The sequence below is a fragment of the Toxorhynchites rutilus genome, chromosome 2 (genome assembly GCF_029784135.1).
Source record: "Toxorhynchites rutilus septentrionalis strain SRP chromosome 2, ASM2978413v1, whole genome shotgun sequence".
Classification (NCBI taxonomy): Eukaryota; Metazoa; Arthropoda; class Insecta; order Diptera; family Culicidae; genus Toxorhynchites; species Toxorhynchites rutilus.
Window position 1 is genome coordinate 165000893 of NC_073745.1, and position 24916 is coordinate 165025808.

Consider the following 24916-nt stretch of genomic DNA (forward strand, 5'->3'; position numbering starts at 1 on the left):
CACTGTGTGATGCATCATCCAGCTTGTCTACGAGCAATTCCATAAGAATGGAACTGAAATGCTCGACGGGCTCTCCCAACTGCTGCAGTACTTTTGTATGACATTGAAATTCGTCGAGTATGCGGTGCAGTGCCTCCACGGAATTATTCGGGATCTTCGGGTATTTCAGGAGTGCCCGAATGTGTTTTTTTCCTTAGAAGACTCTTGTTGGAATACCGTTTCACAAGCGTGTCCCACGCGACAGAATAGTTTGCAGCGGTGATAACGATGGATTGGATGAGATTCGCTGCTTCTCCCTTTAGAGCAGCGCGGAGGTAGTGAAACTTCTGCACACTCGATATCTCAGTTGACGAGTGAATCATGGAAAGGAACGTGTCGTGAAACGTGAGCCATCCATTGAAATCGCCATCGAATTCGGGAAGCGTGATCGTTGGCAGTTTCACGTTCGATAGCGACGAGGGAGCTGACAACTGCGCGGGGTTAGCTTGACCAGAGGTCGATGCCTCGTGCGTTTGAGGGGCGAAGCGCTTTGATATCAGACCAGCTTTCACTCGGAAATATCTTTCCTCGACCTTTGCTCTCAATTCATTATTTCCCAACACGAATTTCTCATTATCGTCCAATTCTTCGTACTCCGATTGCACCGTCTCAAATGATTCCATCAGTTTATCGATGCGCTCCAGTCGCAGAGGTACTTCGTGTCCATGCTCGTCTGGATCAAAATTACGCAGGAATGACTCCAAACGGGTAATAGAGTCGATGATATTTTTCCGCTTCTGCTCTTTCGCTTTCATTTTCTTCTCGTTCGGATTCGGGGTAGGATTCGACATCGCGACGGCGGCTTCGAAGAGGCCTTGTATAAAAAATCAATCAGCAACTAGCAGGAATCGCCGGGCAGAATGTGGATGATCGGACTGCTACAGTGTGTCGATTTCAACAGGCAAGCGATGTTAGCCGAACAACGGGCAGCAGTAACTGGACAGCGGGCAGTAATACACTGATGATATGAATAGTACAGGGTTTTCCAACTTTAAATTCCGAAAGTAAATTGAAATAAAACACACTTAGAATTCGAATTTCGATGAAACTTTTATTTCAAATTAAAGTTTGGTTTATGCCATTATGTGTGAAATACAACATCATTCAAATGTCCACCTAGGGCTTCCTCGCACACCTTGATCCGGAACAGGTGATTTTCGACGACTTTTCGGCACATATGGGGCGGTATCTCGGTCATAACTTCACGAATTTTGCATTTCAAATGTTTGCGGAGTTTGCGGAGAGTTGGCATCAAGGATGGAAAACAAGGGAGCATGATGTGATTTACGATTAATCGCAAACTGCACAGATCGCAATCTGTGCAAACTGCGCCTAACTATTAATCCTCACCCATCATAACCAAATGATTTTCCCTTGGTAACTCTGAGTTGACCAAAGCATTGCTAGACTGAAACTAGTTCGTATAATTGAGTTACTCTCCTTCCTCGTTTTGTTTTCAACTCCTAACAAGACTTTGCTCCATGGGAATGAGTGTCTCTATGACGTAAGATTCTCGCTCTCTCGTCCGGGCGTTCAATTTTCCTTTCCGAGCGCGTTTAATTCGATGAAACTGGGTAAAATAAAAAATGCGCTACAGCAGATAGGACGACTTTAATGTTTCATGTTTCACAGAGGATTTCTCAGATGGTGTTTAAATTAATCAAGAGACTACAAACAATAATCCCCCTCAAATCACTAATTTTATGAGTTAATGTAAATGCGTTATTGGCCAAGGCTATTACGACATCGAACACGTGGTCTTGCGAGATATATTTTTCCGCCTGCCCAAATACAGACCACTTTTTTCGGGGCCGAGTAAATTGGTGTCTAGAAATGACCTTGATTACCTTGAATTAATCAAAAAACATAAATTAGCGCAAATATGTCAACATGTGTTTTTTTGTTTAAGCACGTAAATATTTGCTCATAATTTTTTTGGATTGTGGCACTCTACATAATTTGTATGCAGATAGACTATCCACAGTTTGTGGGGGGATGGAATACTCATACAACTCAAATGGATAATGATTATCTGCTATCACAAAGCTGAGAAATTTTTTGACGTTTTGTTTTACTATTGATTCATTAAAAAAAAAAGCTTTATTTTTAAATGTTTTCTTATCCTGAGACTGGCTCACCATATTGCACTGCTACTAAAACCGTAGGCTAACTTCAAGGATATTTTTTATTCATTTTCGGCGAATAATCAATAGAGTGCCGTGTTATGAAACATCAGAATAATAGCAAAAACAATATTACGATCATAAGGTGTTGGACAGGTTATTCCAGACGACATTGGAATATATTCCATCTGACCATCTTTAGAAAGGTTAATGACCTTCAAAGGATAAATTTATATTGGGCACATTGAATTGATGTTCATGACTTCCAGTCGGACGTTTATTCGCTCTGATAGTAATTGTGTGGTCCTCACAAAGCATATATTCCAATGCCGTCAGTTCACTGAAATTATTCGCATACCGTTTGATGATAAGGTAGGATGTTGATAATCATTTGCTGCGATACCTATTGTTCTAACAGTATTCATTCGACAATATGAAGACTGAATACCCGAAATTAACCAGATTCAACCATGCAAATCTGCGGTCAAAGCAGTATGTGCACTTGAGAGATGCAACAAGTTTGAAGGGATATGAAAAAAACATTAGTCGTTCGATAAATCTACTGCCACATATGTCGGAAGTCCACGATACATGAATTTCATACGTCCATACTATTTCATTACATTTATTCGCAACGAAGAACGTAACCACACAGAATTGAATTAATCAAATATGTGATCCGTTTTATCTACAAAATAAAAAAGGGTCTGAAATTCAATCGAATTCGAAAGGTGTTTCGTGAAGTCACTAATTGAATTACTATTGGTAAAATTATTTGGAGAGAAATGTGAATGTTCAGAATTATTGGAATCTAAAAACGATTTTGGGCGGGATGAGATTCGCCCAAATCTGCTGGTAATAAAATTAATCAATTGCATTCATTACCCGTCTGCAGTTTATCGGGCGGGAGACGACAGCAAAATAAAATCGACATGAGACTGAGTCAGCCACTGACTGCGGTCTGTGCAATAGAGAATTAAAAATCCCTCGATGAGTGTCGTAAGATTTCAGTTGATCGTCTCTTGTTACACTTTCCGATCAAGAACTCATCATCCGCTCTATGGAATGGGATTAATCGTTTGTGGCTTGCACTCACGATAAAACTTGAGTAGTAGAAGTAATGCTTCGAGAGTGCAAGCAGTGGGGATTCCGCTCTCATATTGCTTTTTTGAGATCTTGGTAGCTCACCGTTCCAAGTATTCTCTCTGTGTACATATGAAGAATAAAAGAGCCTCGCCTGCTGGGGGTGATTTAAAAACATCCGACTAGAGGGATATACTTATTCATTGATCGTTGAATGTGATTTTTTACCATCCCTGGTTGGCATAGACACGGTCTTTCGCATAACCCCACAAAAAAAAGTCTAGCGGGTTCAAATCGTATGATCTGGACGACCAATTGGCATCACCAAAACGCGAAATTATACGTCCCTCAAATTTCGTTCGCAATATGGCCATGTTCGGTCGTGTTGTGTGGCACGTGGCGCCGTCCTGCTGAAACCACATGTCATCCGTATCCATATTTGTGGCAAAAAAAATCGGTTAACATGCGGCCATAGCGCTCACCATTCACAGTTACCGTCTCGCCGTCCTCATTTTCAAAGAAATACGGCCCGATGTCTCCACCAGACCATAATGCGCACCAAACAGTGACTTTTGGCGGATGCAATGGCCTCTCAACAATCACGTGTGGATTTTCTGAGCCCCATATACGGAAATTTTGGGTGTTCACATAGCCACCGAGCTCGAAATGTGCCTCATCGCTGAAGAAAATTTGATGCGAAAATTCAGCATTTTGCTGCTGTTGTTCGTTCACCCAATCGACGTATGCCCGACGCATTCCATGGTCACCACGCTCTAATTTTCGTACCAGTTGGACTTTATATGGATGTAGGTGCAAGTCTAAATGCAAAATTCGCCACAATGATGTGTTTGACAAGCCCAATTGCTGAGCACGCCGTGGAATCGAAACATTCGGGTCATCCTCCACACTGGCAGCAACAGCAGCAATATTTTCGACCGAACGCACATTACGATGATGCACAGGTTTCACAATATCCGCTACAGATCCAGTTTGTTCGAATTTACGCACTACATTAGCGATTGTGTGCTCTGTAGGCCGTCCATGACGACCAAAATCCGTCCGTAATGCTCGAAAAACATTTGTCGGTTTTTCATCATTTTTATAGTATAATTTAACAAAATTAACACGTTGTGCGATGCTAAAACGATCCATATTGTAAAATGGCAGACATTCAACTAACGATATGACGCTTTGGTTGACAGCTATGTCAAACGGTCGTCAGCGCAGGGCTGTATACTTTCGGAAGTCCGAAATGGAAAACCCTGTAGCAGCAGTAAACGGGTGCTTCTTCAAATGAAGCCTTGTATTAGTTGCGATCAATACAACTCGGATCGCATCGGTGTAAATCAGATGAGTGTACGTTTAGGAAAGTTGTAGCGACGACGGGGTTAATCTCTCTCAAAATTCTCGATTGTTTCGTGTTTGGATGCTGGGTATAAATGCGATGATGTAGCCGCTATTAACAACAAGCGACTTTCATAAAGCTGTATACGATGAACACTCAATGTTGAGGTTAGTTGACCGTTCGTCTTAACGTTTGCGGGGCGAATCCTGTAACCTGTATCCTGGTCACGGCACCAAAATGATGGGTGCGAATGCTTATGGGACGGGGTTTCTCCAAAGCCTTTCTAGCTGGGGTGATTTTCCGTATAAATGTGGAAATATAATCGCGATCGCCACGTGGATCGCGGATGGTTTTGGCGGGGAACACTTCGTAGCGAGAACACTATGTAAATTGTTTCTCCTCTAATCCAATCGTATATAGAGCACTATAACACTCCAACTGCGCGTGACGCGTTGAATAAATCGGGGAACAGTAAAGCGGAAAAGGTGGCCATAGGTGTGAGAAGAGTAGTTTTATAGTGGGGGGCTATAACATGGGAATATTTCATTCGTATTGCTTGAATATCGTATTGCTGATTTCTACAAAAACTTGATTTTGAACCTAGCAACATGTTTAAACATAATTAATTCAATATTTCACAACGATTCTGAATTTCCAACTTGGAATTGAGATGTTGGTGAACTCACCATAGTTCACCGTCTTCGGTGAACGTGAACGTGAAAACAGTGGTGAATAAAGACGTCTAAATATTTCCCCGTTCATGCTCACGTTCGAATGTCCCAAGGCAAAATTATTGGCAAAATTATTGAAAATTATTTCACCGTGAACTGTAAAAGGATATTTTTAGCAATTTTCAAGTTTACAATGAAAATTTTGATATGGATGCAATTTCATTCAACCGGATCCCTGCGCGGGTTAAAAAACTTCGTTGCTTCGGGTTGATTCGTGAACAACTGTATATTTTATCCGAATTATTTTATTGAAGATCGTCGTTTATTTACTTCACGTTTACTGCCGAACTTGTAATATCAACGTGAACGTGAACAAAATCATTCTATTCACCACGATTTTTTGAGTTGTTTGTTCATGTTCATGTTCACGTTCACTCTAAACCAGGCTGACCGTGGGATCTGGTTTACTCGATGTTCTTTCGTTAGAAACTAAATGCTAGAAGTATCGTTTTTTGTTTCTCAGAATGAACAAAAACTCCAAAAACAGTTTTAATATTTTTTATTTATTTCTATTTATGGTTCCAACTCTACTATTTACAGCAAAATGCCGACTCTCCTAGAAGCCTTGGAAGAAAAATATGGTTTATCAGACCAGAAGAACAAATTGGACGAAGAGCTTGTATCGATATTTGTTCCGAAATTACCTGCTAGAGTGAGGTAAGCGGTTTGATGGAATTACGTAACGAAAAAAAAAAATAAACACGTCGAGTAAAAGTCAATGAAGTATTGTTTCACTGACATTTATTCAAGAATATGAAATATTGTAAATTTCAGTTGAACTTTTTTTTTCTAGCGTGCCAGATCTTTTGATACTTAATGACTGCAACATCGACAAAGCTGGGAAACCGGAGGACCTACGTCAAAAGTGCAATACTGTCAAAGAGCTAGACTTAGCTCAAAATAAATTGGAAAGATGGGATGAGGTAATGGATTTCTCTTCAACGCTAGGTACACCTGTAATTTTTTTCCAATTGATCGTTTCAGGTTTTTGGAATTTTGTCACACATGCCGAGGGTAGAATTTGTCAATCTTAGTTTGAACCAGTTGGGAGGACCGATCGAAGTTCCACAGCCTTGCAGAATGGATCGACTTCGAAGTTTAGTGTTGAATAACACAAAACTAGAATGGTACGGAGTTGAGACTCTGTTGCAATTACTACCGGTTCTCGAGGAGCTTCACTTGAGTCTGAATGAGTATACACACGTGCTCATCGACACAATAGTGGAAGATGAGAGCTCTGAACCCGATGACGACAGCTCGCTCGTACATTCGGAGCCTCAACAACAAGTACAGCCTAGTCGGGGACAAAAACGTACTTTTTCCGGAAGTTTTGTATGCAAAAGGGCTGATGCCCATCTTGGTGTGAAAAAACTTCATCTGACAGGGAACCGTATCAGCATGTGGAGCGAAATTTGTCGGGTTGGACGATTGTTTCCGAATTTAGAAGCGTTAGTACTGGCAGATTGTCCGTTGAAGTAAGTACTGTGAAATTTGTATATTATCTCCTCTCCCTAAATATATATATAAAAATCTCGTGTCACGATGTTCGTGGTCGAACTCCTCCGAAACGGTTCACCCGATTTTCATGAAATTATGCACAAAAAACATGGTAGGCATGAGAATAGGACGTAATATATATATATATATATATATATATATATATATATATATATATATATATATATATATATATATATATATATATATATATATATATATATATATATATATATATATATATGATACCGCTAGTGTATCGATTACAATATGTTCAATACCGATTAGGGTGGCCCTTTGCCGAGAAAAATGCAAAATAATTTTTATTTCATTTTTTTCTTAAATTTGACATACACAGTACATATAATTTTTATTCGCGATTTTAGTCTTTTGGTATAAATAATATCCAAATAATCGACCCGTTGTTTGTTTTTCAAAGAAAACGAATTTATATACGTTATTAAATGACAGGGGCGCTAAGTTCACTTCATCGAACTCTAATCCACATGCGCCAATAACCTCAATTCTGCTAAAGCCATGTGTATTGCCAGCGAGCTGGAAGACTTTTTGAATAAACATAATGAATTATTGAAATTCTTCCCATCATACATGCTCGGTTTGCATGGTGACAATCACGTTTTTGTCATCAATTCTAATAAAACACCGACAGGAGAACACGTGTATACATTCAATGCGTATGTTGTTGGATACATTGCTGCAGTCATGGTAGGCGACAGCACAGCGAGAAATTATGATTCGAAGAAGAAACAATAATCTGGAGTTCATCGTTGACACATAGCGTTCAAACGACGTTCTCCATCTTCTTCTTCAATAGTACTAATGTTCCTAACGTTCACCATCTCAACGTAGAATGGCTTGCGAACGATATAGAGATAGAGAGCGAACGACTGCGATTCTAGACAATCAGAAGCAGTGTGAGGTAAAATACACTCATTTGCGAGACGCTATCATGAGCAACACCGACGCCCTCAGGGAATCGACAGTGTAATTTCCTCAAAAAAATCCAGATGCGTCTATTGATCAACTTCTCACCCGTATTCTGAAATCCGATCGAGTCAAAATTTCCCGAATCGATTGCAATAACGCATTCTGTCATCCGTTCGACTTCGACGCGGTTCATGGCCGTATGTTGATTTAAAACTTTTACAGCCTTGCATGGCAGATGGAAAATGCACAATGCATTGTAATTGATATTACATTGTTGTAATATCAATTTGGTTGGCAACCCTCCCTTAGAGAGGAAGAGGGGTCTTGAACTATCGTAAGAACCTTCCCCGGTCCCAAAAACCCCTGCATAGTTTCCAGTAGTTTCCGTAGTTTCCGAGTCCATAAGAATCAGACAGACAGACAGAAATCCATTTATATAAATCAGAGATCGAAATTCTCGCTCGGCTGCGCGATAAATATTCGTTCAATCAATCTAGTTTTTGATGAACTGTGTATTGTTGTTATTTTCGTCTCTTCCTTTACACCGAAAATTCTTTTTCAGAGAGAAAGAGATGTCGAAAATCTCTATCTCGGAAGTTCAACGAGAATGCTTTTTCGTCTCTCATTTGGTACTGAAAATATGGAGCGAAAAATCAAAGCTAACTTTACTAACATTAGTCTGTTAGAGCAGCGTCTTGAAACCCAATATTGCCGCATGTTTTCAGCTGTACTGAAGATGTGAAAAACCATTATCGGCATCAAGGAGTCACTGAAAACGAGACCATTTTTCGGCAATCATAACTCACCGAAAAATAAAAATCGGCTCTGCGTTTCTCGCGAGAATCGAAGTGAGCGTATAATATTCTCTCGCCTCCTATATTTTCAGCTATGTTTCTCTATGGGTGAAAATGGATGTTTTTCGTCTCAAATCGGCGAGCATTTCGATCGCTGATATAAATATATATAGATTTGGTAATTTGAAGCTTGATATAATGATTAAACATTATTGATTGAGAGAAAACAGGTGTAGCTCAGTGTACAATGTGAATTGATGGGTTATACCTGTAATATAACCGCAAGGTTGACGTAGGACTGCCTTTGGCTTAGAAATCAGTTTTATTCCTTCAATTAGCAGTAATCGTACCTCGGATGCTCCTCATTTGGTACGATATCGCCGCCACGCAGAGCTTTCTTTTGTGTGTATTGATTAAATTATTGAATCAACTAGTGAATGAATGAAACAATTTATGAATTCAATTGCAAACAAATCCCAATTTAAGGCAATTCATACATTATGGTAGTAGTTATCGCAGTAAATAGCTATCAACATTTTTCCTAATCATCAAACGGTATGCGTAGAAGTTCAGTAAGCTGGCGACATGAAGGGATATCTTCCAATGCAGTTTTGAATAACCGAGCTAAAGCGTTGCATTTGTACCCGCATTTTTAGACCGTGTTAGTAGAACGAATTAAAAATCGTTCGGCAGTGCCATATTCGCCTCAGCTGAGCAAAACATTCAATACTCATATTAATGTTGAGTACTGGGGTTCAATAAAGAACAATAAATACATTAGCTACAACTAAATTTATATTGATTTCCTTTACTTAATTTGTCTACTTTACGATAAAAACATATTTCTTTTTTCACTTTACATTTAACGTTCAAGAGAACAAACATTTCAGATTCGTAATGAAATACATCGGGAATGGAATATAAGGAATTGTTTGTGTTTTTTTAAATTTTTGTCGGTGGTCATCAACTTAGCGCTCTATTCAAGTATGAACACAGAAGTCACGAACGATTCACGTATATGTAGATCATTGAAACATTTAAACATACTTACAATACATTTTTTTTAGTTAACAACCAACATATTCACTAGATAAAATTTTTATTGCAGAACAACGTTTGCCGGGTCAGCTAGTATTATATAAATAACACATTGGAGGAGTTGATGAAGACCTTGTAACGGGTCTTTAATTAAGGACTTGTCACCTTTTCTCTTAATAAAACACAGGCTTTGAAATATTGAAATATTGAGTTCAAAGGACCTGGCCGGGTAAGGGAGTAAAAAGTGCCCCCAAACCAAATCACCAGCTGTATGGCAAATATTGTATAGGATATTAAATAAGAAATTTTGGCCTGAAATAGACGTAGGAAGAAATTTGAATACAAATTAGAGTAGTACTGAATCTTAAAATAAAAAAAATTAAAATAAATATAAAAATCAATTTATTTATTTTTTACAGCTTAGGAAGATGTACTTTCGGTTTTTTTTCAAATTTTTATCTCGAAGCTTTTGGGGATGGCGTAAAATAAACGAAAAAGTACGTTTTTCACCATAGACCCTATGTTGTACCATATAAAAACTCAAATATATGGTACTACTGTCAAAATTGCATATTTCACCCTATAGAATATTTTCCATACAGCTGGTGATTTGGTTTGGGCACTTTTTACTCCCTTACTCAGCCAGACCCTTTAAAAATGTAACAAATATATTGACATAGGACTATTTCTTTGATTTCTATATTTTGCTATAGTTTTAGTTCTATAGTTTTCAAATGCATATCACTCAAAATGGTTATTGCGACATATGTTGTGTTATAAATTAGACAGGGAATTTATCCAGATTTTTTTTTTGCTTGAAACATGAACAATGAATATAGTGAAAAAAAGTCAACAATTTGACGATTTAATTGGGTATTAAAGAATTATAATGGGATTGCACTATCCATTCGCTTCCTCCCCGACGCAACGAGCAATATTTTGCCTAAATTCGAGCGTTAGCTCACAATGTGAGTTGATGCGTGAAATGAACTGTTTCCCATATACCGATAATAGGCATTAATTTTATCTTATATTGTATGTTGTCCAATCAATTTGTGCACAATTCATGCTTTTATCGTGTAGGTCTCAATAACAATTTGTGTCATAATATCGAGTATGTTGTTTGGTTATGTAAAAAAGCACTAAATGAATTTAAATGGCTGCTGATTTAGAAGATCGGAAGGGTATACCCACGTAAATCAGATTATGATAGCTTGAGTAGTCGCGATCTTTCAAGGCTATAAAGTTATTACAAACAATGTTCCGGACAACGTGGTAACGAAGGAGATAATGTTATTTTTATCTATAACTAGCTAACCCGGCAAACTTCGTCCCGCCCATTTACTTGATTAATTCTCGAGTAATGCAGAAATTTGTGTTTTATTTGTATGGCAGCCACCTCTAAGAGAGGGGGGAGGGGTATCTAACCACCATAGAAACATTCATTGCACCCTAAAGTTTCCATATGCCTAATTTGGTTTAATTTGCTTGATTAATTCTCGGGTAATGCAAAAATTTGTGTTTCATTTGTACGGCAGCCCCCTCTAAGAGAGGGGGAAGGAGTATCTTAACACCATAGAAACATTTATTGCATCCTAAAACCTCCACATGCCAAATTTGGTTTCATTTGCTTGATTAATTCTCGAGTAATGCAGAAATTTGTGTTTCATTTGTATGGCAGCCCCCCCTTTGAGTGGGGGAAGGACTGTCTAACCATCATAGAAACATTTATTGTACCCTAAAACTTTCACATGCCAACTTTGGTTTCGTTTGATTGATTAATTTCCGAGTAATGCAAAAAATAGTGTTTCATTTGTATGGCAGCCCCCTCTAAGAGAGGGGGAAGGAGTATCTTATCACCATAGAAACATTTATTGCATCCTAAAACCTCCACATGCCAAATTTGGTTTCATTTGCTTGATTAATTCTCGAGTAATGCAGAAATTTGTGTTTCATTTGTATGGCAGCCCCCCCTTTGAGTGGGGGAAGGACTGTCTAACCATCATAGAAACATTTATTGCACCCTAAAACTTTCACATGCCAACTTTGGTTTCGTTTGATTGATTAATTTCCGAGTAATGCAAAAAATAGTGTTTCATTCGTATGGCAGCCCCCTCTAAGAGAGGGGGAAGGAGTATCTTATCACCATAGAAACATTTATTGCATCCTAAAACCTCCACATGCCAAATTTGGTTTCATTTGCTTGATTAATTCTCGAGTAATGCAGAAATTTGTGTTTCATTTGTATGGCAGCCCCCCCTTTGAGTGGGGGAAGGACTGTCTAACCATCATAGAAACATTTATTGCACCCTAAAACTTTCACATGCCAACTTTGTTTTCGTTTGCTTGGTTAATTTCCGAGTAATGCAGAAATTTGTGTTTCATTTGTATGGCAGCCCCCCCTTAGAGAGGGCGGAGGGGTTTCAAAATATCACGAAAACCTTCCCCGGCCCCAAAAACCCCTACATACCAATTTTCATGTCGATCGGTTCAGTAGTTTCCGAGTCTATAAGAATCAGACAGACAGACAGACATCACTCCATTTAAATTTTTTTTTTTTTTTTTTGGGCAGACTTATCTCACTTCTTAACTAGGCGAACCTAGCCAGAATTTTCACCTGCCCCCGGGCTTCTGAATGCCAAAGGGGGACTAGGCTCTGCGGAATGCACGTATCTGCATGCTCGTGCTGTTTTAGTCCTGACCGAGGAATTGTCGGACAATCGCGCAGGTGCTAAGGATGACCGACTTTTGGATGCCGGCCAATTCCTTCTCGATGTTCAACACCTTTAGCGCTTCCAGAAGTGTCTTCGGGATAATTCCAGTTCCAGAGAGAACGACTGGAACAATTCTTGGGACCTCCCTTAGCCCCCACAGTTCCTTGAGCTCCACGGCCAATGGTCGGTGCAGATTTTGCGACCGTGGGTCTCCTCCAGATTCTGGTTCAGTGGAATAGCGACATCGATGATGGTGACTTTGCGGTCGCTCTTGTCGTAAACCATTATATCTGGGCGGTTGTGGTGGATCGAGAGGTCGGTCAGAACAGTGCGATCCCAGTACAGCTTGAAACGGTCATTTTCCAGGACAGGTGCAGGCAGGTACCGGTAGTTTGGTACGTTGTCTTCCAGTAGAGCACATTGGAGCGCCAGTTGTCGATGAACAATACGGGCCACGTTGTTGTGGCGCTCGGTGTAGGCTGCGTTGGCCAAAACGGGACAGCCTCCCATAATGTGCTCTATGTTTTCACCTGGTTGATGGCACATCCGGCAAATGTCATCAACGTCTTGATGCCAGACGTACCGCCTGCAGTTTCTCGTCGGCATTATCCTGTCCTGGATGGCTATCATGTCGGCTTCTACTACTGAAGAGAGTTCACCACGCGTTAGCCACAGATTAGATGCGGCCTTGTCGACGTGTGGCCGGTCCAGTTGATGGGGGTGGGCACCATGCACTGCCTTCTGCTTCCAAGCTGCAATCTTCTCCTCCACTGTCTGCAGATTGCAGTTGAGTTGGTACTCCGCTTGCGCCAAGTGCAGAGCGCTGTATCCTCTGTCGGCGGCGCAGACAGCCCGGTATAGCGCGTTTTGGTTGGCGCGTTCTGCGAAGTACTCGCGCAGTTGTCGTACCTGGGCAACACACAGTGCAGAAATGTCGACGATTCCAAGTCCCCCTTCTTTGCGTGGTAGTGAAACTCTCTCCAGTGCCGATTGAGGATGGTGCATTCCGGCCTCTTTGAATGCTTTCCTCATCCTCCTCTCAAGGTCCTCTAGGTTAGTTTTGCTCCATTTGACTACACCAAAACTGAAGGTCAGCAGGGGAACCGCGAATGTGTTGATCGCGCGTACCTTGTTCCCCGCGTTGAGGAAAGTCCTCAGGACACAGTTCACTCGACTCAAGAACTTGTCTCGCAGCTCCGTCTTGATGTCGGAGTGGCGAATCCCGGTGAGCTGTTGGAATCCAAGATATTTATAGGATTCGCCACGAACCATGTCTCTTATAAACTCGCCGTCATAGACCTCGTAGCCTCCGGATTCGGTAAGTTGTCCTTTTAGCAGGTGGACACAGCGACACTTGTCGCTTATGTCTTCGACAACCCGGATAGCTACACCTAGACGCTGACGTGAATCAGCGTAGACCTTGAGATCGTCCATGTAAAAGGTATGGGTCACTTCTTCGTGGGCGCCGTCGCCATACCTTATTTTATAGCCATGACCGTTTCTATTGAGCGTCCTACTGAGGGGGTTCAGTGCCAGACAAAACCAAAGCGGGCTGAAAGAGTCGCCTTGGAATATCCCCCTCTTTATCTGCAGCGTTCTAGACTGCAACACATTTTCCCCATCACTGAGGTGCAGAGACGTACTCCACTGCCTCATCGCATGCTGCAGGAACCTAACGACGACGGGATCAATTTTGTAGAGCTCCAATACCCGGACGAGAAACGAGTGAGGTATGGAGTCATAAGCCTTCCTGTAATCGATGTAGGCCATACTTAGGTTCCGCTGGTTATATACCGCCTGGCCGACTATGGCTGCGTCGATGATGGCCTGGTCTTTGCAGCCATGCGTATTTTTCCTGCATCCAGGAATTAATGAGATGTTTTTTTTTGGCAGACTTATCTCACTTCTTAACTAGGCGAACCTAGCCAGAATTTTCACCTGCCCCCGGGCTTCTGAATGCCAAAGGGGGACTAGGCTCTGCGGAATGCACGTATCTGCATGCTCGTGCTGTTTTAGTCCTGACCGAGGAATTGTCGGACAATCGCGCAGGTGCTAAGGATGACCGACTTTTGGATGCCGGCCAATTCCTTTTCGATGTTCAACACCTTTAGCGCTTCCAGAAGTGTCTTCGGGATAATTCCAGTTCCAGAGAGAACGACTGGAACAATTCTTGGGACCTCCCTTAGCCCCCACAGTTCCTTGAGCTCCACGGCCAATGGTCGGTACTTGCAGATTTTGCGACCGTGGGTCTCCTCCAGATTCTGGTTCAGTGGAATAGCGACATCGATGATGGTGACTTTGCGGTCGCTCTTGTCGTAAACCATTATATCTGGGCGGTTGTGGTGGATCGAGAGGTCGGTCAGAACAGTGCGATCCCAGTACAGCTTGAAACGGTCATTTTCCAGGACAGGTGCAGGCAGGTACCGGTAGTTTGGTACGTTGTCTTCCAGTAGAGCACATTGGAGCGCCAGTTGTCGATGAACAATACGGGCCACGTTGTTGTGGCGCTCGGTGTAGGCTGCGTTGGCCAAAACGGGACAGCCTCCCATAATGTGTTCTATGTTTTCACCTGGTTGATGGCACATCCGGCAAATGTCATCAACGTCTTGATGCCAGACGTACCGCCTGCAGTTTCTCGTCGGCATTATCCTGTCCTGGATGGCTATCATGTCGGCTTCTACTACTGAAGAGAGTTCACCACGCGTTAGCCACAGATTAGATGCGGCCTTGTCGACGTGTGGCCGGTCCAGTTGATGGGGGTGGGCACCATGCACTGCCTTCTGCTTCCAAGCTGCAATCTTCTCCTCCACTGTCTGCAGATTGCAGTTGAGTTGGTACTCCGCTTGCGCCAAGTGCAGAGCGCTGTATCCTCTGTCGGCGGCGCAGACAGCCCGGTATAGCGCGTTTTGATTGGCGCGTTCTGCGAAGTACTCGCGCAGTTGTCGTACCTGGGCAACACACAGTGCAGAAATGTCGACGATTCCAAGTCCCCCTTCTTTGCGTGGTAGTGAAACTCTCTCCAGTGCCGATTGAGGATGGTGCATTCCGGCCTCTTTGAATGCTTTCCTCATCCTCCTCTCAAGGTCCTCTAGGTTAGTTTTGCTCCATTTGACTACACCAAAACTGAAGGTCAGCAGGGGAACCGCGAATGTGTTGATCGCGCGTACCTTGTTCCCCGCGTTGAGGAAAGTCCTCAGGACACAGTTCACTCGACTCAAGAACTTGTCTCGCAGCTCCGTCTTGATGTCGGAGTGGCGAATCCCGGTGAGCTGTCGGAATCCAAGATATTTATAGGATTCGCCACGAACCATGTCTCTTATAAACTCGCCGTCATAGACCTCGTAGCCTCCGGATTCGGTAAGTTGTCCTTTCAGCAGGTGGACACAGCGACACTTGTCGAGGCCGAACTCCATACAGATGTCCCTGCTTATGTCTTCGACAACCCGGATAGCTACACCTAGACGCTGACGTGAATCAGCGTAGACCTTGAGATCGTCCATGTAAAAGGTATGGGTCACTTCTTCGTGGGCGCCGTCGCCATACCTTATTTTATAGCCATGACCGTTTCTATTGAGCGTCCTACTGAGGGGGTTCAGTGCCAGACAAAACCAAAGCGGGCTGAAAGAGTCGCCTTGGAATATCCCCCTCTTTATCTGCAGCGTTCTAGACTGCAACACATTTTCCCCATCACTAAGGTGCAGAGACGTGCTCCACTGCCTCATCGCATGCTGCAGGAACCTAACGACGACGGGATCAATTTTGTAGAGCTCCAATACCCGGACGAGAAACGAGTGAGGTATGGAGTCATAAGCCTTCCTGTAATCGATATAGGCCATGCTTAGGTTCCGCTGATTATAAACCGCCTGGCCGACTATGGTTGCGTCGATGATGGCCTGGTCTTTGCAGCCATGCGTATTTTTTCTGCATCCTTTCTGCTCTTCTGCGATGATATGGTGTTGTTCGCAGTGGGCAGAAACTTTGGCGGTTATGATGCTGCTTAATATCTTGTACAGACTCGATAGGCACGTTATCGGCCTGTACTTTGATGGGTTCAATGTGTTGCTGTCTTTCGGGAGGAGGAATGTGACGCCACGGGTGGCGAATTCAGGGAGGTTGTGTGGGTCACGTAGCACCTTGTTGAAGCACTCAGCTATCTTTTGATGTGCGACGGTCAGCTTCTTGTGCCAGAAGTTCTGAACACCATCGGGGCCCGGTGCTGCCCAGTTCCTCAGGTACCGCGAGGCTTCGCGGACATCGTTCTCTTCGACGATGATAGCTGGCATCTCTCCAATTTCACCACAACTCTCCTCCTCCCGTCTTAACCACATTTGCCCGTCGCGATGTTGTACTGGGGTCTCCCAAATACCAGCCCAGAAGTTCGTCACATCGCTAATATCTGGCAAACCTTCGCGGTAGTCGGGCTTCTCGTCGCTAATGTGGTCGTAGAACGCTTTTTCGTTATCTCTGAACATCCGATTTTGTTCCTGGCGCTTTGCAGAGTCAGAGTAACGTTTCAGCCGTTTAGTTAGGACGCTCAATTGCTGTACCAGTGTGTCGAGTTTTTCCGTCAGCTGGTGAGCTCCCAGCTGGCGAAGTTCAGTAGGCCGCACGATCACAGCAACTTGGCGACATAATTTCGCCGATCTGCTGCCTCTTTTGTACGCCATCAGTCTTCCAATTGCGGCGCGCTTGTTTAGGATCCGTTGCTCCAATCTCCTTCGCCATGGAGGCTCACGCCTTTCACGGAGATGTTGGAGCAGTCCGCCTCTTGGCCTAATACGGTATCCTAAACTTTTGGCGGTCGCCACAGCAGCACAGTAAACTTTCAGTTGCAGCTCCTCCATGTTCTCAGCATCAACCAAGTGCAGCGGAAGAACGTGCTCGTTCATGAGCTTTACTGCACTTGTCAGCCTGCGGGAATGCTGCAACTTCGGGATCCTGGGGCGCGACAATGGGTCTGTGTCGCGGAACTGTGAGATCGCCTCGTCGTAATGGAAGACCAGATCGCGTAGTAGTTGTTGATCTGGCTGTGGGTCTTCCGGCTCAGGGGGTTGTTGTACTGTGGCCTCCACTGGTGCTGATTCGCGTGCCCCACTCGCGAATGAATTGCTCAGCCGTACTGAACTTCGTCTCGACACATCGCTTGCTCTGCTTGTTCTGGAGCTTAGTTCTCTCTGCACCTGCTGCTTGATCTCGTCGACTTGCGTTTGGGAGAGCATATTGTTGCGTACAATCGCTCTACGCCTCGCGTTCATCGCGTTTTGGTCAAGCCTCCCGACGAACTCTGGATACGCTTCCTCGAACATTGCGAGTATTCGAGGGCGACCGCTCATGTCCGTCTCCAAAGCAGTGCAGATGTAATAGGCGCGGATCACGAATTCATTCATTTCATGTGTCCACATGATCCGTCGCCTAGTAGTACCCACAAGTGTGGACGACTGTCGTCTGACAGTCGCAACACGCCTCGTAGGCGCAGCGTTTCGTTGGTGATGTCGATGGCTGCTGTTTCCGTGTGGCGGTAGCTCTTCGGGTTGAACCCGGCTGGTGGCCCGCTCTTGCACATCGCCCTCCAGCCGCTGGCCGCTCGCTCTTACGCCCGTTCCAGGACCAGCTCCAGTTCGGGGACCCTCCTCGGGCGATCGCATTCTGAGTATTCTTCGTGAACGTAGCTCCATTTTCTGGGTGTATCTCCTTTGCCCGGGAGACAGCGGGTTGGCAAGGCCTCCATGACCCGGGAGGCCTTCCCCGGGAGAGATATAGCGCTCTGACTCGCTCGCACCCCCTCACTTAGCCACTTTCGACACCCGTTCTCGGAGCCAAGACCAGGTGTGTGTTTCCAGTTCACGCCCGATCTAAAAATGTCGTCATATGATCTTCGTGGAGGCGTGAGATAGGAACATTTGAGACCAACAGGTAGGCTCCTACCCTAGTGTTGATCCCCATTTGAGAACCAACTTTTTTTTTTTTTTTTTTTTTTTTTTTTTTTTTTTTTATAGAGGTGAGGAACGCTCTACCAGCCTTATCTGGGAAGGGTTAACCTAGACGTCGAGTGGGGATCGCACCCACAAAAACCAAGCCCTCTACTCGTTGCCTTATTCCCCCTGGGACCACATCTAGGCGACTACTTCAGGGGGCGGCTGTGCTCATGCACTCTTCGAGTTTTCAACGCTGACTAGCGTTGTCCTTCCCTTTTTCTCAACATTTTTTCTCTCTATTCGCTTTTCATTCCACTGCGCTTATGTCCTCTTCGCAGGCATCCATTTACCCGTCGAGACGTGTACCGATTAGGAATTGCCCTCCAACTTGACGCGCAACCCGTCACAGTCACCCTCGCGGGATTTCTCACCTGTCGAGACGTGCACCGATTAGGAAGCGCCCTCCAACTTGACGCGCGCCCCGTCACAATCACCCTCGCAGGATTTCTCTTCCCAGCGGAGTGCCGATTAGGTAGTGCCCTCCTACATGACGCGCACTCCGTCACAGCTACTCTCGTGGGGTATACACCATTTTGATCACGGCTTCATCCTTCGCGGTGTTTCTCCATCCAGGCCACGATCAGGCGTTGCCAGGCAGGCATTTTTGCTGTTCTCCGCGGCAGTATCCGGTTACCTGTCGAGACGTGCACCGATTAGGAAGCGCCCTCCAACTTGACGCGCGCCCCGTCACAGTCACCCTCGCAGGATTTCTCTCCCAGCGGAGCGCCGATTAGGTAGTGCCCTCCAACATGACGCGCACTCCGTCACAGCTACTCTCGTGGGGTATGCACCATTTTGATCATGGTTTCATCCTTGATGCTCGCTCCTTCGAAACGTTCGCAGTGTTTCTCCATCCAGGTCACGATCAGGCGTTGCCAGGCAGGCATTTTTGCTGTTCTCCACGGCAGTATCCGGTTACCTGTCGAGACGTGCACCGATTAGGAAGCGCCCTCCAACTTGACGCGCGCCCCGTCACAGTCACCCTCGCAGGATTTCTCTTCCCAGCGGAGTGCCGATTAGGTAGTGCCCTCCAACATGACGCGCACTCCGTCACGGCGGCTCTCGGGTGGGACTATCCGGTACTACAGCCGTCTCGATTATTCATCTCTTATGGTCAGGCGTTATCCGCATGCTGGTCGGTCCTCCACTTCCGCTGTAGCTCGGACATGATATGTACGATTGCACTGTTTACTGCGTTCCAGGTGCCCTCGTCACGACACATTTCCTCCACGATGTTCCCAGCATGAAGGGTAGGCAGCCCCTCACGCACTGTGGTGAATCTGGGACATTCGAATACGATGTGTTCCGGTGTTTCCTCCACATTTCCACACTCCGGACAAAGAGGCGATCTTGCGTGTCCGAACCGGTGCAGATACTGCCTGAAGCAGCCATGACCAGACAAAAACTGCGTTAGATGGAAATTTACCTCTCCGTGTTTCCTGTTCACCCAGCCCATTAGTGTCGGTATGAGCCTGTGCGTCCACCTGCCGTTTTGCGCGGCACTCCACTCTTGCTGCCACCTAGCCATCGACTCCGCCCTCATTAGCTTCCGGATTCCTCTGGTTCCCCTCCTCCTATAGCACTCGCTGTCCTCCGCCAAGATGATGTCTATGGGGACCAACCTGGCTATGACGTAGACCGCTTCTGTTGACACGGTTCTGCACGCACTCGCGACTCGCATCGCCATGAGCCGGTACGTACTATTCAGCCTCTTCGTGTTCCGCTGAGTTTCTAACGCCGCGATCCAGGCTGGACCACCGTAACGTAGTGTCGATGAGGAGACACTAGCCAAGAGGTGCCTCTTGCTGCTGCTTGGGCCAAAGTTGTTGGGCATGATTCGTGTCAGTGCATTGATTGCCTTCGTTGCTTTTTTACAAGCGTAGTCGACGTGACTGTTGAAGTTCAGTCGATCGTCGATCTGCACCCCCAGGTATTTTAGGTCTCGCTTCGAGGTTATCGAGTGCTCTCCAATTGTGATTTCTGCACGTTGCACCGCCCTGCGGTTGCTGACAATCAGCATTTCCGTCTTGTGGTGGGCTATCTGCAGTTTCACACTTTGCATCCACCTTCCGATCATGTCTATCGACTCGGTCGCGAGCATTTCGACCCGTTCCAACGATTCCCCTGTCGCGAGAATAACGATGTCATCCGCGAAGCCAATGATCTCCACACCTCTGGGCAGATTCAGTTTTAGTACACCATCGTACATACTGTTCCAGAGCGATGGGCCCAGGATAGAGCCCTGCGGAACTCCCGCCGTAGTTTTAATCTGCGCCTGGCCCGTGTTTGTCTCGTACACCAGCACACGGTTCTCGAAGTAGCTTCTCAGTATTCTACATAGGTAGTCTGGGACTTTCATCGTGTGGAGCGCAGTCGCGATGGCCTCCCAGCTGGCACTATTGAACGCGTTCTTAACGTCGATCGTTATCACTGCGCAGTATCGATTTCCTCTGAGCTTCTGTTTGGATGCTCTGTTGGCTCTTTCGACCACTATGCGAATGGCATCTACCGTGGATCTCCCTTTCCGAAATCCGAATTGATTATCGGACAGTCCACGAACTCCCTCCGTGCATTCCGTCAGCCTATTAAGGATGCTTCTCTCCAAAAGTTTCCCAAGAGTGTCCAACAGGCATATGGGTCTATACGATGCTGGACCACCCGGCGTCTTTCCTGGCTTGGGCAGTAGTACTAGCTGTTGTACCTTCCATCGATCCGGAAAGTAGCATTCGTCTAGACACTTCTACACTCCATTTATATATATATATATATATATATATATATATATATATATATATATATATATATATATATATATATAGATAGATATATTTTTGTAGTCATTGATTGATTTGACTCAGGCTTATATTTATGTAGGTCTTAACTATTAAGACTTGTGTTTAAAAATGATACATGATGACGCTGTGTCTTCTTCTGCATGATTTTGAACAATGAAAAACACAATTAAATATGAATTAGAGTAGTTCACAAGTTCACATTTTTTAATCGGAATAATAGTGGATCAAGTAGCCGTTCTAATAAATTTTACAGGTTTTCCTTCTAAGGATACCGTTCTGAATCATATTTCGGACAACATCATATTTCGGACACTTTGTTCTAATATGTTGAATGGCTTGATGCACTGATGATATAACTATAAAATTAAAATCACAATTGCTTCTTTAGAGTATTCCCTTGGTTTCTCTATCACTTCATTTAAGAATTACATTTGAATTATTACAAAGTAGGAAAAAATCCATCCAAAATCCAAAATCCACTCATTATCGTTTGTGTTTGACGTTTGCTTAGCGTGAGCACGTAGAATTTATCCCTTCACCAATATTTAAGTTTCTCTCGTGTTTCATCAGTTCTCACCATCGTTATCAGGTTACTGTGAAATAATCAATATAATCAAGTGTAATGTAATTTTCGTTCAAAAAATTACAAAATAAAGTGTCCGAAATTTGAATTCAAGCTGTCCGAAATTTGATTCAGTGTCCGAAGTTTTATTCTTATTCACTTCATTTGAAAAGCATTTCATTCGATGTTTTTTCACGTTTTCAATCAAAGGTACCAAAGTAGAAAGCTTAAAAGCATATTGAACTAATTAATTAAAAATATCGACCAAATAATACCTGTGAATAGAGTTGAGATCTGTTTTCTGCATCATATGCTTTAAGCGTCCGAAATATGATTCAGAACGGTATCTGAAAATAATTGCAATCACGAGTTGTGACAAAAGATATACGGAATTTCGTTTAGTCGAGTGGTCGATAGTTCCGCGTTTACATAATCATATCACTTACCACAGTGAATCCTGATTCTTACCTCCTCCCATTAACAACTATCCCTTCCTTGATAATCGGTAGAGAACTACGCTATAGAGGCGACGTTTCTGGCCTTCGGGCGGCGATTATCATACTAAAATTCCTTCCCTTTTGCTGGTGACGACTGTAAAGACGGGAGGCGATCTGGCGTAGTGGTAACATCCATACCTCTCACGCAGAGATCACGAGTTCAATTCTCACTCCCGACATTCTTCCAAAAATGGAAGTAAAAGTGACGAACCAGCCGAAATGTGTTGAAAGTCACTATAATAAAGAAAAAAAAAAAAAAAAAAGACTGTAAAGACGTGGCCGACGTCGTTATTGACTATTTAAAGTACCGAAACTTGCACGATGAAAATGATTTGCTACTCCCAAGCTTCATTCAGTGTGTTCTTTGTCCGATTTTGCTAGTTCAGGTCAATCACGGAGAACAACTACGAATTGTACAGTCTACCCAAGCTCAAACTCAAGCACTTACTCAGAGTTTTGGATAGAACTACTTATATGAATATTGTATAGCTTTTATAAATTCGTATTCGGAATATTAAGAATCATTTCTGGGAATTATATATCGATATTTATTATATATATTATTCTTTATTTGTGCAATTGAATCTTCTCTTTCAGGTCTCTCTGCCCATCTGATGATAGCAATGAACAGCCATCGCCTGTCTTCCCAACGTCTTCCCAAACATCGAACGTAGACAGCCATGAGTATTTCAGGTTAGTTTTTTTTCGTTTGATTCAGACTATACGGATAATGATCCCAATATCATTTACAGAAAACTTGCCTTGTTGAATTTAAGTAACGCTAAAATCGATTCATGGGACGATATCGATAGATTAGCACACTTTCCGAGTTTAAAAAATATCCGCGTACAGGTAACGGTCATACATTGAAAAACGTCTTGGAGATAGTGTCGTTATTACAGTTTTTTAACGGTTTTCCCCTCTTTAGTGCTGGCCTTTGTGGGAAAAGTGTGATTCGACCGAACACGAACGACGACAGTTGTTGATAGCGCGTCTGCCCAAAATCGAAATACTTAACGGAGGTGACGTCATTGGTCCCGTTGAACGCGAAGACGCAGAACGGTCTTTCATTCGATACTATCTTGATAAACCCGAGAGCGATCGACCAGAGAGGTTTGTACATAAATTGTTATACAGTTTCATCTTTATAATGGTCGGTTTTCCAGATACTTCGAGTTGATTGCTGTTCACGGGAAATTAGACCCGTTGGTGAATATTGATCTGAGACCCGAGAGGAAAGTGAAAATAACGTTTACCTATGGAGACTCTAGTGAAGAGAGGACAGTAGATGTGTACCGGTGAGTTAAATTTAGATAAAGTTCATTCGGTTCCCGGAATACATCACCCCAGAGAATAATTCCAGAAAAAGTGTAAGGTGTATAATTCCAGAAAAAGTGTAAGTGTAAGTGTAACCGGGCAAACGTATGCCGTCTTTACTAAAGGATCGTATCATATGTTTCAAACTAACCAGGCAATAAGTGGAACACAGGTTTGCATGCGAGAGACCGCCTCGGATCGCGTTATCTTCGCGACTTGAGCCGCCTCGATTCCTCATTAAATGGGGACTTCGCTCCCATTACATTGACCTCAGAAAAAAATTCAATGAACGAAAACGAAAAAAATAATATAATGGAAATGACGCTCTTGTTCTTCGAGACATTTATACCCATGATGATTTTTCCGCGCCACAATACTCCTGACCTACTTTTGACATTACACTTTTCTGAGCAGTTTACACGAGTTTAATCATAATTTGATCTACAGATTGGTCAATATTTTTGGGATCTAAAAAAGATTGTTGTTCTGAGCTGTGCTGAGTTGTACGATAAACGATTGTAACCTTTGTGTATTTTCTAAATATAATGAACTAAATATAATTAACATTTTTTTGTCAAAATAAAAAAAAACTTCAAAATTTTCTCTTCTAACAGGACTGTGGTTGATCTTAAGTCTCGTCTTGAGAGAATCGTTGGGCTTCCTGCATCAAAAATGCGTCTGTTTTATGTCGATCAAGATTTACGGGACTTACAAGGACTCGAAGAGATGAAATACCCCCACAAACGGCTATACAGCTACAACATTCGTTCCGGTGACGAAATAATAATCGACCAGAAGCAATAAAATATTTGTTTTGTGAAAATTCGACTGCCATTATTCTCAGTATCGAAATGTTGATTTTGGAGCAGCTGCAATGTATAACATCAATATTTTATTTGTAATCGTCGATACGTATTCAAATGTGGCAGTGCACAAATTCAGCCGTACTAACTCTATAACAAACTAAATGTGAAAGACAAGACCAGCTTGTCAATTATTGGCTGCTACCGGTAGCTCATAAGCAAACAAAAAAAATAACAAACTTTATATATAAAAATAATTGGATCTGAGAGATCGAAAATTGTGAGTAATATACCTAAAGAGAAAATTAAAAGTAAAAATTTGAATACATTTGTTTTTATTTTTCACTCTAAAATATACAAGGTTTGGGCCACTAAACATATTTCTAAAGAGTTCACTAAACTCTGGTCCGAGAGCGAACGAACTAATGAATACTTTTCGGACACACAATACATTTACATTTACATTAGAAATGAAAAGACACGACTAGTTGTCTCTCTGGTCGAGAACGTTCTGACTGTCTAGTCAGGTGTTTTATAAGTTACCTTCAAGCGTTATCAAGCGTTACATCTGTTGTTCTTTTGATAACGTTTATCATCAAGCATTTGTACACGCTGCTCTTCCCCCTTTGAAAAGAAGGTTTTATGAATGAAAAAC

General features: G+C 43.3%; 2 protein-coding genes across 2 annotated transcripts in view; one reads left to right on the top strand and one right to left on the bottom strand.

Moving 5' to 3' along the window:
• Positions 1 to 24585, top strand: part of LOC129765150 (tubulin-specific chaperone cofactor E-like protein) — a 56727-nt gene extending 32142 nt beyond the window's left edge. Inside the window, exons 2-9 of the mRNA XM_055765039.1 lie at positions 5862 to 5978; positions 6115 to 6244; positions 6306 to 6796; positions 22739 to 22834; positions 22894 to 22993; positions 23070 to 23254; positions 23308 to 23439; positions 24073 to 24585. Of these exons, the coding sequence (XP_055621014.1) occupies positions 5866 to 5978; positions 6115 to 6244; positions 6306 to 6796; positions 22739 to 22834; positions 22894 to 22993; positions 23070 to 23254; positions 23308 to 23439; positions 24073 to 24262 (1437 nt within the window). The 5' untranslated portion in view covers positions 5862 to 5865 and the 3' untranslated portion in view covers positions 24263 to 24585. The remainder of the gene's footprint in view (positions 1 to 5861; positions 5979 to 6114; positions 6245 to 6305; positions 6797 to 22738; positions 22835 to 22893; positions 22994 to 23069; positions 23255 to 23307; positions 23440 to 24072) is intronic.
• LOC129766316 (uncharacterized) lies at positions 144 to 830 on the bottom strand. The gene has a single exon (XM_055766838.1). The coding sequence runs from the start codon at positions 828 to 830 to the stop codon at positions 144 to 146; it is 687 nt and encodes a 228-aa protein (XP_055622813.1).
• Positions 24586 to 24916: the final 331 nt, after the last annotated feature.